The 14407-nt window shown below is 42.3% G+C and overlaps 2 protein-coding genes across 2 annotated transcripts in view; both read left to right on the top strand.

Moving 5' to 3' along the window:
* Positions 1 to 7049: 7049 nt before the first annotated feature.
* c6h15orf61 (chromosome 6 C15orf61 homolog) lies at positions 7050 to 8011 on the top strand. Its single transcript, XM_088378210.1, has 2 exons — positions 7050 to 7646; positions 7737 to 8011. The coding sequence occupies exons 1-2, from the start codon at positions 7304 to 7306 to the stop codon at positions 7862 to 7864; spliced, it is 471 nt and encodes a 156-aa protein (XP_088234336.1). The 5' UTR covers positions 7050 to 7303; the 3' UTR covers positions 7865 to 8011.
* A 2761-nt stretch (positions 8012 to 10772) lies between these two features.
* The window catches only part of skor1b (SKI family transcriptional corepressor 1b), a 28784-nt gene continuing 25149 nt past the window's right edge, over positions 10773 to 14407 (top strand). Inside the window, exon 1 of the mRNA XM_088378188.1 lies at positions 10773 to 10804. The gene's annotated coding sequence lies outside the window, so the exon portion shown is untranslated. The remainder of the gene's footprint in view (positions 10805 to 14407) is intronic.

Here is a 14407-nt window from a genome sequence, read left to right on the forward strand (position 1 = left end):
CACTGCGCAAATGTAATTCATTGCCCTTTCATTTTTGGCACACATCCCAACTAAACATGATGTGAAATACAGTCGATCAAAAAAGTTTACACATGTTTTTTGTGTGCTTTTGAGACCTTCTGCTGGAATGAAAGGAAAATTAAGGAAAAGACTACAATTGAACAGCTGAACTTTACTTGGGGAGAATAAGAAGTTTGTGATTGGTTAAATGTGAGCCACATCCCAATTACGAGAGTACGTACACATCTCAGTTGTTCGGGTTTTTCTTTTTTCATCACAAAACCTGGCATTTGAACAGCGGTGTGTACATTTTTTATAGGCACTGACTTTTTGTTTTTTTTAAGCAATTTTTATTCCACAAGTGAAAGAAAAATGACTTATCTTAAAAGTTAAATTAAAATTGAGGTGCACGCTTTCAATTAGACTATCAAAGTTGTGCAACTCATTTTGATTCAAACTAGAATCAGCATTTGTCTTCTACTGTCGTACTGTAATCTCGATCAAATATCATTTGAGTTCCTCGGGCAAAATAATTGAAATTGTACTTGACATTCCTCACGGCACAGGAACGCGTTCCGGTAAATGAACATTTCGACAACAGAGTGAAGCCTTGGAAACACTCAGCCCCGACTTGCACCAGATCGCTGTTGTTTCATGGTGCGCTCGAGAAAACCGAGCGGCAATCAAGGAGAAAGGGAAACATCTGTTTTATTTATGGGCAGATTGCGGGGCTCTATGTGGATACCGAGCAAAGTCGGAATCCCATCACGGGCCACCGTACGCAGTTTAAGTCGGCCGAATTTATTGCAAAAGCATCTCCCTCGCCGTCTCCTGCCTTTGTGGCCTGCTGTTTGGTCCAAGTGCATAGGCAAAGTCCCGGGGTGAGCTCGCTCTACCGTGGCAAACGACAACAGTTCCCTCACACTTTTTGCCGCACCATTGTGTGCTTTATGGTTTGTACAGGGGGGAATCACTGTGCAGCGTTTGACCTCTCCTCTTACACTACTTGAATATGATGATGGCTCTTACATGACTGGAATATCAACAGCATCATCTCTCGTCAAGTCACACGGAACCCACTTCAAATAGCGCTCGGTGTAGATCGATGAAAGAACAAAGAGGATCTTCTTGAATTTCACTCGTGATCGTACTTTTCATGACAAGTTGGAAATAGTGGCGCTTTTGTACGGCCAAATACAATAACAGCCACCACTCTTTTTATCTTGAAATGCTCTTTGGAGAGCACGTGATATAAAACGATGTAGCAAGGTCAATTATTTTCATTTCAGTGACAGCGTTCCTCGCCATGTTATTCCTGAGCGATTCCCCGTTTCTAATTAAATGGAAGTTATGGCTCGGCCGGAAAGGTTTTACAGTTGTTTACCAGCGAGTTCACACATTATCAAAGCAAAGCTTGCACTTATGCTCCCAAACGGTTTAAGAGACACCTGAAACAAAAGTTAGAAATTGACAACGTAATTAAGTGGCGAAACCATTATGGCACCTCCTAGTTACAGAAACAAGAGTGCTATCGATCCCTGTCGTGCTCCTGATTGATCCCCAGATAGATGGGCTTAGCTTCAGTATTCATCAGCCGCTCGGCAGAGAGCGAGAGAGAGAGAAAGACTTGTTATTGGGGGCAGGTGCCGTCTCTGCGCTTGTGACTTTAAAGCCATTAGACTCCGGAGGCCTTCTGATAATAGGCTGTCACTCACAGATTGACCCCTCCCACTTCATCCATCAAGCGCCCACTAAGAAATTGAAGCAGCCACCTAAGGTCTCGGCGATAACAAGAAGTTACTGGAGTCATCCGGATAACTCAAGGGCATTTGCAGAAAAGCGCTCAACACTCAGAGTGATGATAAAATGGAACTAAGCTCGGAATTAGCTTATACAGTGGTGCTTTGCTTGCTTGTTACGCAGGATGGGCAAGTACTGATACGAGGTAATCGGTATCAGGTCGATACTCACGTTGTTTCCACGTATCGGGTACTTACAGCAGCGGCCGATATCAATCGCTGATACCGAGACGCCCTCTTGTGGCCGTTTTACCAAGTGGAACGAAATGCATACATGGTTGACACGATATTTTGAACAGTGTCCATGTCAATATTCTCATTTCGATGCAATTTCTATAAGGATATGTATGTTTTAAAAGCCTAAAACACAGTGATCTGATTAATGTTTAGGAATATGAATTAAACAGGCAAATTCCACCTGTTTTGATCCATCTCGGGGCAGCCATTTGGCTACTTGCTGTTGACTGCCAATGACATCACAGGCGTCAGGTCACAACCAATCACGGCTCACCAGTTTTCTGAAGCCGAGTTTGACGTGAGACCTGGCGACTGTGATGTCATTTTTGGAGTTGAGTTCCCTTTAATGCCTAGATTGCACCATTACAGTAGAGTGCTGTGCGCAACATATATTTACTTGCCTACTCAATTATCTGTAATTGGTTAAAAAAAAAAAAAAAGTAAAAGTGAAATTCCCATTCTGGCTAACCTGCAAACCATTGAGGATACATCAGTACCAATTCGCTGTCCTTCACTCGTCGTCCGTATTCAAAAAGCCTCTCCCGGGTAACAAGTATAACCCTCTGTGTTTGCTCAGGGGTGATGTTTTGGATACCATTACACTCTTAAACCAGGTCAGCAGGTGACCAATTTAACATATTCTCCTTGCCTCGTTGTTTGTTCCATCTCCAAGGCGTGGGCCTATCTGTGCTGACCCAGTCTCAGTGGGGCAAGGTTAGCTTTCAGAGATCCGGTTCATGCAACGGGTCAGAAGGTGAAAACGTGCAAGGAGGCTCCATGTGATGGATGCAGTTTAGAGCATTGCAACACGTGGTGTCAAATTGTTCCATTTCACTAAATTGTAGAAGCGGATCAATGTTTAGGCAAGATCAGGGAGGCATTTGAGCAGATAGGGGGCCTCTCGTACAACCCCCCTGGGATGGATGTGGAGAGAGGCAAGTCAAACAGTGTGCGCAGAGAGCAAATGTGTCACATGACCCTCTAATAAACTGTCAGCCTTTATTGTGTCGATACACCAATTCCACCATTTAAGGCGTGCCCTTTGACCTTACAATGCCAAGCGATTCGATCCCCCCCCCTTCCCGCCCCATCTTTCAGACTATAGGTCATTCTAAAGTGATCTACCCCAGAATGTCCTGTCATTGGTTAACCGCCGGCCGGTGGACGGAAAATTGTTTTTGCCACGGGATCCCAATCTCATTTATCACAATTAAGTTTTGCCGAAAGCCGCTTGATTTACGACGGTGGAAATGCGCTGCTTTATGATGGTTTAACCTTTGCTCCCATCAGCACGTGACCGCACTGACCGTCTATTGATCCGCAATCTGTAAAATGAAATGCTTTGTTTATATCGTCCGACCGTTAAGACTGGAAACCTCCTGAACAGAAAAGGGCACGTGCACGGGGAAATAATGGCTTGTGGGTATTGGAATGGATACTCATTCAAAAGTCACAATACATTGTTTTTGTTTTTAAATATATTTTTTTATTTTAGCCCGGTCTGTAACTCAAGTGGACTTTTTCGTAAAACCACAATTTTAATACTGGAGTGCCTTTTAGTCATCTAAAGGACACAGTGAGAGGTTGTTTTTTATGCACCTCTGAAAAGCCAACCATTATTTTTTTTTTATGGTGGATCTTACTGTGAATCGATTTGTTTCGTTTCACCCACACGGTCTTTCGATGTCTCAGTTGAAATGAAGGAAAAGCTAGCCGCTAGAGGGTAGTATCGAATTTAACAGATGTTAACACAATGACGAAAGCGGTATTGAGACAATGTCATTTAATCGTTAAATAATTATTTTTTGCTTTCGCTTGTCACATGGCTTTTTCTGCCTTAACAAGGAAATAGTCAATTAAAACTCAGACTTCATTGGTATTAAAGACTATTGATCATTATTATGTTTGTAAAGGTGTATTAGAGACTCCTCTTGTATTGAATAATCATTAAAATGTTGAAAAGAGGATATGATGACACTCTTAAAATCAAATTTAAATTTTTAGTGGTTTTTTTTTTCCCCCCTTCAATTTTCAATGGGATCCACTGACAGCATAATTAAAAGGCAGGCCGTGAACGCGACATGACACAATGGAGGCAGCCGTATTAAAACCGCATGGCTGTGAATTGGGCGCCGAGCCACATGGGCAAACCTGTCTGGATTTAAACATCAATTTAGATTCAAACCTGTTGCCGAAAGCTGCATACTTTATTTGATGGGAAGAATTGGGTCACATATGTTTGCCCTTGCGCGGTCCTTCCTCACATTGTGGAGCGACGGGGGGCTCAGCTGCAGCATCGGGCTTTTTAATGAAAATCTCAGGCAATAGAACACAGGTACAATCCAGACTTACATTTCCCACGGCTTTGTTAGGAGCAACAATGGGAGATTTTTAGTGAGTGGAGTGGACGTGCGCTGTCCAGTTTGGCCCTTTCTCAGGGATCCATTCGCCTGATGTTGAGAAGCGACCGTCCACGGTTACGCTTTGCTGAAGTGATGTCTTGCAATCACTTTTAGGATTCATGTCCACTTATATTCTGTATATTCATTCTTATATTTTCTATAAGATTTTCGGACGTAATTCAGCAGACTGGCTTACCAGGTTCATGATTTTTACCAAGCAGATTGAGTTATAGATTGGATTTTGGCAAGAATTAAATATGTCTGCCATTTTGATGGTTAGGCCAAAAACATGGCGCTCTGTGATTTCCTATCATCTATCCAAGTGGCTGAAATTATTATAGATTTTCGCTTTAAGTTTTGAATGTGTGTGCGGCATTAAATTGCAAAAAAATAAATAAATAAACAATAGGAAACTTAAATGAGAATCAGTAAGTGCTGCCCCGGGCCGATGGATCCATCATCATTTGAGACCATTACGCAGCGTCACGATTATTCCAAGTCGAACATATATGGCAATAGTGAAGATGAAGCGAGCCGGTCCGAGTCGCTTTGGACTTGTGACAAGCGGCCATTTGCATTTACTGGCAGGAGTGTTTACTTTGACAAATAGGAACAGCCAAAGGAGGCAGCTGACTGCCATTTAGTTATTAACAACTCCTTCACTGGTGATTTATTTGTCACGTTTAGAGAGAGGGCATAGCTATTAGGATATTACAGGGAAAATTAGGCCTGTTTAAGGAGGAGACCACGACCGTACCTGACCCCTTAATCTACATCTAATGATGCCATTAAGCATACGTGCATACGCACTTATGGGAACCTCGCATCAGACACCAGCCTACCAAACTGGCTCAGGGCAAACCGTGTCCGCATATATGCGGTGAAGGATCGACTTGGTGAGTCCACGACTGACCCCCCCATCCCTCCCCTCTACATACGTGTCAAGCCTTCTTCTGTTTAACTTGAAAGGCACTGGAAGGACTAACAGATTTATCATCAACCTCGATTTAAATATGAAAAGTATATTTGACCCAAAATAGATCATGAACAAAACAACTGCAGGCTAAGACTTTGGAGATTAACAAACTAATAAGTAGGCAACTGCAGTAATCACAAAGATAGATCAGCGCTTTGCTCTTCATTTTGGTTAAATACAACTAAATACTGTAATTACGCAAAGAGCCCAATTGGTGTTTAGGTGCTGACTTCATTATCATTTTGATAGATGAGTCTAAATAATCAACACATTAATAATTCATGGCGGTTTCATTATGCACGCTTATGCATGCCTGAACACCTCATCAACCTGGTGCCAGGCCTTGAAACAATGGACGTCTTTTATTAGCACTACGCTCGAGTTTACGCGCGTTAATCTGCAACTTGTGTTATTTGAGCAAACATTCATTTAGTGGTGGCACGCCGCCTCAGACCAGCAGTTGAATCGCCGCCGTGGTTAATGGTTTTAGCCGGAGCCATCATTAGGGGCCTGCATATTACAAACACAATTAAGTCCCTGTTGGACACTTATTGTTGTTGTGTGCGGCACATGCGGCTGACAAGAGCAGAGTTATTGGCTCCCATCTCCTGTGCTCACCCAGGCTTAGGCCGACGCTTTTGGTCTGCTCCCGAAGGTGCTGGAAAACCTGCAACATTTTTATCCTCTTGAGCCTTGACAGTTTTAAGTAATCAGCGTAGCCATTGTTATTTATATCACATACAGAGCAGAGAGGTAAAAGCATGGCATTCAGCAACCTGAATCGTTTCTTGGTACAATGAAAGCCATCTTGTATTTGGCGCATTTCTGGAACATTAATTGCTCCTCCCAGCAGTTAATTAAGAAAGGCCCAACAATTTACCACATGTGCCCCGACACTCATCATGTTCACTAATCATACAGCCTCTCCAAACTCAGCAGTGACCCTGAGGACACATCTGCAGAGTACAACCACCAACCATGTCACCATTTTACCACTTAACACAGCGTACAATGCATGTGACACACCTGAACCCTTCAACGAATGTGTTTTTTGGAGGTTCCTCAAAAATAAATAGCCCCCTTTTGGCAATTTGGTGGGGGTATGTTTTTTCTGACATCATATGGCATTTTTTTCCACGTCAATGTTATTCAGTATGAAATAACTACCGGTGTCGAAATATGATTGACATTTTACAAAAGTAAACCACTCAAAATGTATTTTTATTTGAACAAAATGTTTTTTTTGGCTTAATATTTAAGAAATGTAATTGTTATAAATCTGTGAGATCATAAATTACTTCATGTAGTGGAGGAGTAATGTGTTGATCATGTCTTATTTTGGATTTTTAAAAATTCATTAAGTTTACTCATACTATCCATCCATTTTCTATACTAGAAACGTTGATGTTAGGTGAGTTTTTTTTTTAATTTACAAATAAAACCTTTCACGCTATGCGCCGTCCATATATGACATTTGTTTTCCATTTTATTCTATTTTTTAGACAACCATTTGTATTAGTAATAGTAGTAGTATTGGGATTATTTCTAGTACTAATTAATTAAATTAGTTGTTTTTGTTTTTTTTTAGTTCCGCCACCTTGGTTTCCAGCCGGACGACTGTCATGCGAGCACCCATTTACTGGTACGTAGCTGCAAATGCTCCTAAGGTCATCTCTCCATTCTCATGTTTAATGTGCTTTAAAGACGAACATATTCACGCCGTACACTTGTAAACTATGTCTTTGTGCATGTAATGATGTTTAAGTAGCGTGTGTCCTCTTCACGGGAGGCTCATGTGTGCTAGCCTCCAATTTTTAAAGAGACAGTAGCTCATTACTACCGTTCTGAAGTTCTCAAGCTATTTAAAATAGAAAAAAAAAGTACAAGTGATGAGGGAGCTTTTGAAAAAAGTGCACAATGCCTTGTTAAAAGTTGCGCTATTTCCGAGCACTTTTGGCAAATCAAGACCTCGTCCTGCCGCCTCGGAGGTGCTCACCTGCCACCTGGAGCAGCGAAAGCTCCCACCGTGGACTTCTTACTGTGTCCGCTACGCTGCCGTCCACAATGACCAATTTGGACTGTCCAACTTCAATTGGAGCATTCGGGGAACAAACTACCACATACTGCGAACAGGATGCTTTCCATTCATTAAGTACCACTGCACCAAAGCACCACAGCAGAACCTGGACTTCGAGGACAGATTTTTCACTATCCTCAAAGTTATCAATCTAGGTCAGTATTCAATATGTTATATTTCTGTTAGCAATCAATACTACTCTTTATTCAACAATACAGCAGTAAACACTATGTGTTGCGTTGCAGGTATTCCCTGTCTGGCTTATGGAATCGGTTGCTGGATGGTTGTAGGTGCTGCAGAAACAGTCCAGACAAGCGTCGGTCCTGTCAAAGTTTATTTTGCCTACAAGGAAGACGAAGGTGCTCAGTATTGAGCCCAAAAACAAACAATATTCCAGTGCAAGACTGTAATTTGTTATTTACATTTACGAAGGAAAAGCTCCAGTGGACGTATTGACACGAGTGTCATTCTGTGTCTCAAGTGGTCCTTGTGTTAAATTATTAAAGATTTCAAGTTTCAATGGAAGAGTCGCTCATGCATGTTATCACGCTGACACACAACACTAACAGTGTTTATTTAGAGAGCACTCTTAATATTAAAAATAGATGAACGATTTGCTCCAAAATAGATATTCGGTTGTAGTAACATTTTATGCTTTTACTTTTAATCAAGTGACCACATTGCTTCATGGTCCCTGTACAGTGAAAATAAGTATCTTGTAAATTTGACACAAGCATTTTGTAAACCAATCTGAATGATTTAAAAAGAAAAAGACAATTATACTATGAACAATGCCTTTTTCAAACCGTCATTGCCCTAGTTTCTGTTCAAATAATTTGTTTTTGCTTGAAGCACAATAGCAATCAGAACGTGGGAACATCAACAATGAGGTGAGTCATTTTGAGTTCACTTAATATGAAACTTTGTTCGTGTGTGTGCTTGTGTAACCACTTCATTTTACAAGGCCGAAGCAAAAATCCAAATAACCTCTGTTCATTTATTTTAACGTAAATTAGTGATCAGCCTCCATGCAGCAGCTAGTCAATAGTGTTACTGTGACAAGACAGCTGTGATCAAATAGGTTTTAATCACCAAAGTGTTGCTTGTGTGTCGGCGGACACGTGCGTGTCTTCCTTCAGGCCTTCCTCAGCCTTTGATTTCTGGTAATGTGCTTTGCTGACGGGGCAGTCGCTTACCTTCTGCTGCACACTTGAGAGAGGCGGCCTGACAAAGTGACATATTGATTTCCTCACCTCTCTGCGTCTCCTCCTAATAGCATTTATCAGCAACCTCAATTTTCTGGCTTTGGCCACTTCATTTTCAGCCACAATGAGGACGAAGGTATCATTTCTTGTCGTACATGTTAATCAATGTACCCTTTTGACCCTTTCTTTGCACCAGGAGGCTGCAAAATAGCTGACATGCCTTTTTGAGTTTGATACTTGCTCACTCGACTGGGTCATTGATTGAAATACTAAAAAAGTGTTGGATATTATTTACTGTACTGGGAGTAGAGGAAGTTTTTGTTTTTTGCTGGACTTGCAGTATCAATGTTACAATTTGTACATAAATCCTGTTTTTTCTTCTTTTTTTCTTTAAACTAAACCAACAGTCATTGCATTCTGTAAGCGTAAAAGGCAGGATTAAAGAGAATTTCACATTTGGTAATCTCCAGCAAAAATGAGCCCGATATGGAAATATTGAAAAATGGAGGTACTTGCTGTTGAGTATTCAAAAGCGGTTCAGTTAAAATAGCTTCAAACTGTTTCCCTGATTGTATTTGTTTCAACCTTAAGACATTCTACTGTCCAACTGTTGCATCTGTTGGTTGTTGTTTGTTACGTTGCTTTCGTTGCAATCATCAAATGTCAAAACCTCATCTATGATTCACAGGCAAAATCCCCCTTAACAGCGCGATGACACCACACTATCTTAATCATTCTAATTGCCTTGAACAAGGAGCGTTTACTGAAATGTGATCGGCAGTATCGGACTACACCGACCCCCCCCTCCCCTTTCGTTTGCAACCTTTCATCAGGACTCAAAGTGTGTATGGGGAATGCTCAGGCAAGCATGTCTTAATTACTCATTGACCCTTTGACCCCTCAGCCGCATTGATGCGGCCGTATGGCCAGACGCAAACGTGTGGGGTTGCAGCTGGCCGCTCGCTCGCTGAAATCTGAACTGCGGTGCATGCCGGTGAGCTGTAGTTTTTCTTTTTTTTTTTGCAGGGTTTCACGTCTCGAGCCGTTCTGAGACTCTCTCCCCAAATGAAGTATATTTATCTACATTTAGCAGGAGATGAATGCCTTTTAATAGCCACGCTCGTCTAACGCTGTTATGAAGTGGCTGAATTACCCAACACGCTCGACTCAAGTGCTAATGAACAAAGAATTAAAGCCTCCGTGCCAAGTTTAATTGCGTGCAGATGCCGCTAATATATTTTGTCAAGGTGAAATCTTTAAGTACTTGTTCTGTTTAGGATTTTGGTAAGTAAAGCAAAACAAATGCTGAAATTGTGTGCTGCGACGATGTGTTTAACAATTTAATTAGATACGTTATGTGGTCTAAAAAAAAAAAAGTCTTGGTCACCAACCTGAATAGTTGTGGCTTGCTAAATGAATTATTGAAAAGGGAAAGTTGTGCCCCCCCAACCCAGCCCCTCTTGTCATCTAGACGTATGGCTTGGCAGAAACAATTATTGTGCGAATAACCCCTGCAGCTAACACTTGCACAGTTATCACGACGAAGCTTCCGGATGGACGGACGGACGGACGGCATTGTCGCCACGCTTGCTCTGTTTCCAGCAGGGGTTCCTATCGTGTCATGCCGGGGATCACAAAGGTGTCATCGCTCGTCATAACGTTCAGAATGATGGCACCGTCCGTCCCAATTTGAATAGAAACACAAAACTCATTATGTTTCCACGACAAACATTTCCACTAGATGGACATATGTGAGAGCAAAGCAATTTGGTTCAGGTAGTCGTAATTGTTTTTGATTACAGTCTTGGTGGTTTTCCATTTTGTTGGGGTTCAGCAAAAATCAATTGTGGTGCATTTTGACACTTCATTGTTGATGTCATTTTTGGGCTTTATTGCATGCAATAAATTAAACCGATAAATTTACGATGATAGAAATTCATTCACTGGTCAATAAGATTCGGCAATCAAAGCGTAATCAATTTTGATTGAGAATCAACTTTATTTTCCCCCCATTGTTTGCAGGTATACAAGGTGCATTGCCAGTTTTTGGACGGATCCCCTCGGTGACCTCGTGAGCTTGGGAAGGAGGAGAAACCAAATCAGATCGGGTGAGTAGGAAAGTTGCTTCTTCTCAGCCAGGAACTGTCAGATGCTCAGAGCGGTGAATGAAGCAAACGCCGCAGGAGCTCGTTGTTGATCCACCGTTGTCGCTCTTGAGCATGTAAACAATATCAAGATCCTTTTTATTTCTTCATAACAAAGTTGATCATTTTGTTTTATCTTATCTATACTTAATGCTTACTCTGTTGACATTAAGAGTGTAATGACCTTTAATAGTTTTTCTACGACTTATTCCCCAGGGTTAAATGAACTATTCATTTTGTCTTCTATATTATGCAGTATTTAAAGTTTCAGCTCATTTCAAAAGAGACGCCCTTCATAACCGCGGCGCCCCCCCGGGCCGTCTTTTACCCCCCACCGGCTTGCAGTCAGGCAGGCTCCTCTCGTCACGGGCTCCGCTTGATCTGTTTCCCTCAGTTAAAATTGAAGTTGTCTTGAATATTTATTGATTTGCAAAGAAATGCCACAAGCGCTGTGTTTGCTTAATTGATGTCATTTGTTACTTTGCGTCCCGTTTCTCCATGCGGATGGGGTCTAAATACAACCAGGTGGTTAAAGCAGATGAAGAAAATACAAGGTCGGTTGATTTGTGCCGCCTCTTACTTGCACTTTAAGCGGCAAGCCGGGAAACGAGCGGGGATTTACATGAAATACACAGCTAGGTATGCTGCATGCAAACATCGGAATGGAATAAATCAATTGGGTTTGGGAGAAATGCTTCACATGATACAGCGTGATCTGCAATCTCTCTGCAAATGAGCTGCGCTCCCTTGTAATGGTTTCCGCTCCTCGTGGGAGGCGGCCGTCTCGGAAAAGCTGCTGATTGAGGGAGAAATGTAATACAGGTGTAAAGCGCACTTGATAGAGGTCTTACACGGGGGTTATGCATTTTAACACTGATATACATACTCTCACATATTTGTCAATGAATATTGAATTTGCCGGGTCGACTCTTTTGGGGCCCGCCGAGATTTGCGGCTTACTGCCAGGGCGTTGTTAATTCTGGCAGCCGGGGTGGCTATTATGTTGAATTAATAGGAATTAAGGCTTTAAATTGGTTAAGTAAGCACTTCATTAATCTTGGGTGGATTGCTGTGCGGAGCCGAGCGGCTTTATAGGCCGCCCCTTGATGTCCACAATAAAGAGCTACGTTAGATGGACTGTAGATAGAAAGATGGCCGATGCCAATCACACGGCCTTGTTTTGTCTTCCATGATAACGTCCAGACATCTGTCCACTCTCTGTTTGTATTCTAAATTGCTTGTCCTCTTTAGGAGATGGATCTGGATTGATTGGTTTCAATATCGTGTCCACATGACATTTGACGATTTGGTCAAACAAATCGACCTGGTTTTAGCATTGAGAGCTTTTGCTTGTCTTCAGAGTGAATGAATTGTGAAGTGCGCTCGGTCTGCAGAGGAAGCAGGCTCGTCATTCCATCATCTTTCCTTCAGTCCAAACGGCTCGGAAGGAAACGGCAGCCTCGGTTGATGCCCTTTCCTCATCAGAAGTGGACTAATTACATTGCAGCCCGCTAATGATGATGAGGGTGCGGCAGAAGTAAGAGTTTCCCCTGAGGCTGAAGAATAGCATGACTTCTCCAACCTTCTGTACTTATTGTCCAACAAAGAGGGAATTCACTTACTTCAGCGCTTCAGAAAAGTGGATAATTGTGCTCGCAATCGATAAACTAACAGAGCGGAAAGTGTTGCCGTCCGTGTGCAGGGCTGGCCAAAATTGCCGCTTTGAGTTTTTGCCCATTATGTGCGACGATTGATGCCATCTTTACGCGTTGGCTTGATATTCCTACGACGGGATGAGCCGTATTGTTTGCGCCCGGCCTCCAGTGACATCGCCGGAGGGCAGAGAGGGATAGAACCCCGAGAGGGGTGACAGTGATAAATAGCCCTTTTAATAACATCTGCCCCACTTGGCCGTCTAGTCAAAGTCGGTGTCCTCTGTGTATTTATGCCCATGTTTATTTATGCAGCCATAGCATGCAGAAAATCAACACCGCGGGGGTACAATCATTCTTTTTTTTTTTTTTTCGCGTGGGGGAGTAGATCAGTTTCATATACAAATAAGCTCATGTTAAATGCAGTGTGTGCTAGTGTTATAAAAAAAAGAGGATTCAAATATTCCTATTATTGTTTGTTTTTGAAAAAAAGGCATCCGCTGATCTGCTCTCCCCCAATATGCACACATTTAAAAATGAGTGTCTCGCTGGTCGTATGACTGAAGTCAGAGACCTTTTGTCTGTGGAAATATGACCCGAGGCCTGCACGCTTGAATATGTAGCAGGCAGGCTGTAGATCAGAGATGTCACAGCCTCTTCCCGGAGGGCCGCAGCCAGTCTGTTCTCACCCCGACCGGTTCCCTTCCCTTTAATTGGTTCAATTAGTTAAGTATCCATATACATGATCGGGGTATGCATTTTTCACGACTCCTCTTAACGCTCCGTTTAAACAGAACAACTTCCGGCTATGATTTGCCATTTGGATGAATGTCAAGGAGGCTAAATGATGGCGCTAATTGAGTAATTAAAAGCAGATGCCGGAGCAAGAGCCAACAGCATCCACTGGAAAGACTTTGCCCTCCAGAAATCCGAGGGTGTTTTTGACACCCCTGTTATGTATGCTTATCCCAGAGGTGCCTCGATTATAACTACAGTTTCACCCTTGTGATTATTCACTTGAAGTCTTTGCTATTGAACCAAAAATGCCGTTTGATGCTATTTTGACCAGGGCAAATGGTGTGGAAAAGGAAAGCCCATCACGCTGCCTAATGGCCAGGAGTCGGAGGCAAAGCCCGACTCCACCTATCATTCTTACCCCCCGCTGTCCTGCGGTGGGACACCGGCGCTCTCCGCAAGATTCTGCGGAGGGAGATGATGTTACGTTGAAAGTAATTAACATTGGAATTGAGCCAGTAATGGGAATCGGCGGGCCATCAAATCACAAAGGCGCACGGTGTATTTCCGTGCTGTAGACAGCCGAGGCGATTGGAGTGTTGCCGGAAGGCTTTACAAAGTGCCGATCAATAAATAACAATTCTCCTATTATGGAAAAAAAAATGCTCTTTGCTTGTAGAGATAATTCCAAGTAGGGAGGTTTGTGTAATTAAGTCTTTTGCTTTGATATTCTCTTGCTGAGCTACTTGTCTGACTTTTCAACAAAGATGTTTTGAAGCTAGGGAACTCGAAATCCATTTTTTCCCTGAGCGACGCGTACTTGGCTTTGTCGTCGCCAATGCCATTTCATCTCAACCCCTTTTAGAGTTCAGCATCCATTTTGAAGTCTGCTCACAAGTATTTTTTCCATTACTACACACGTGTACCTTTGCAGAATTGACTGACCGCGTTATTTGGGATCACATTTAGCTAGAGTATCGATACGAGGTATTGCTATCAAGCCCCGCCATATTTTATGGTATAGGGCACATGTGGTATTAAAAGAAAATAAATAAACAAACGAATAAGTAAATAGATAGATAGATAGAGAGATAGAGAGATAGAGAGATAGAGAGATAGATAGATAGATAGATAGATAGATAGATAGATAGATAGATAGATAGATAGATAGATAGATAGA

This window comes from Syngnathus floridae, chromosome 6 (assembly GCF_059516105.1).
Source record: "Syngnathus floridae isolate MCC-2025c chromosome 6, RoL_Sflo_1.0, whole genome shotgun sequence".
Lineage (NCBI taxonomy): Eukaryota > Metazoa > Chordata > Actinopteri > Syngnathiformes > Syngnathidae > Syngnathus > Syngnathus floridae.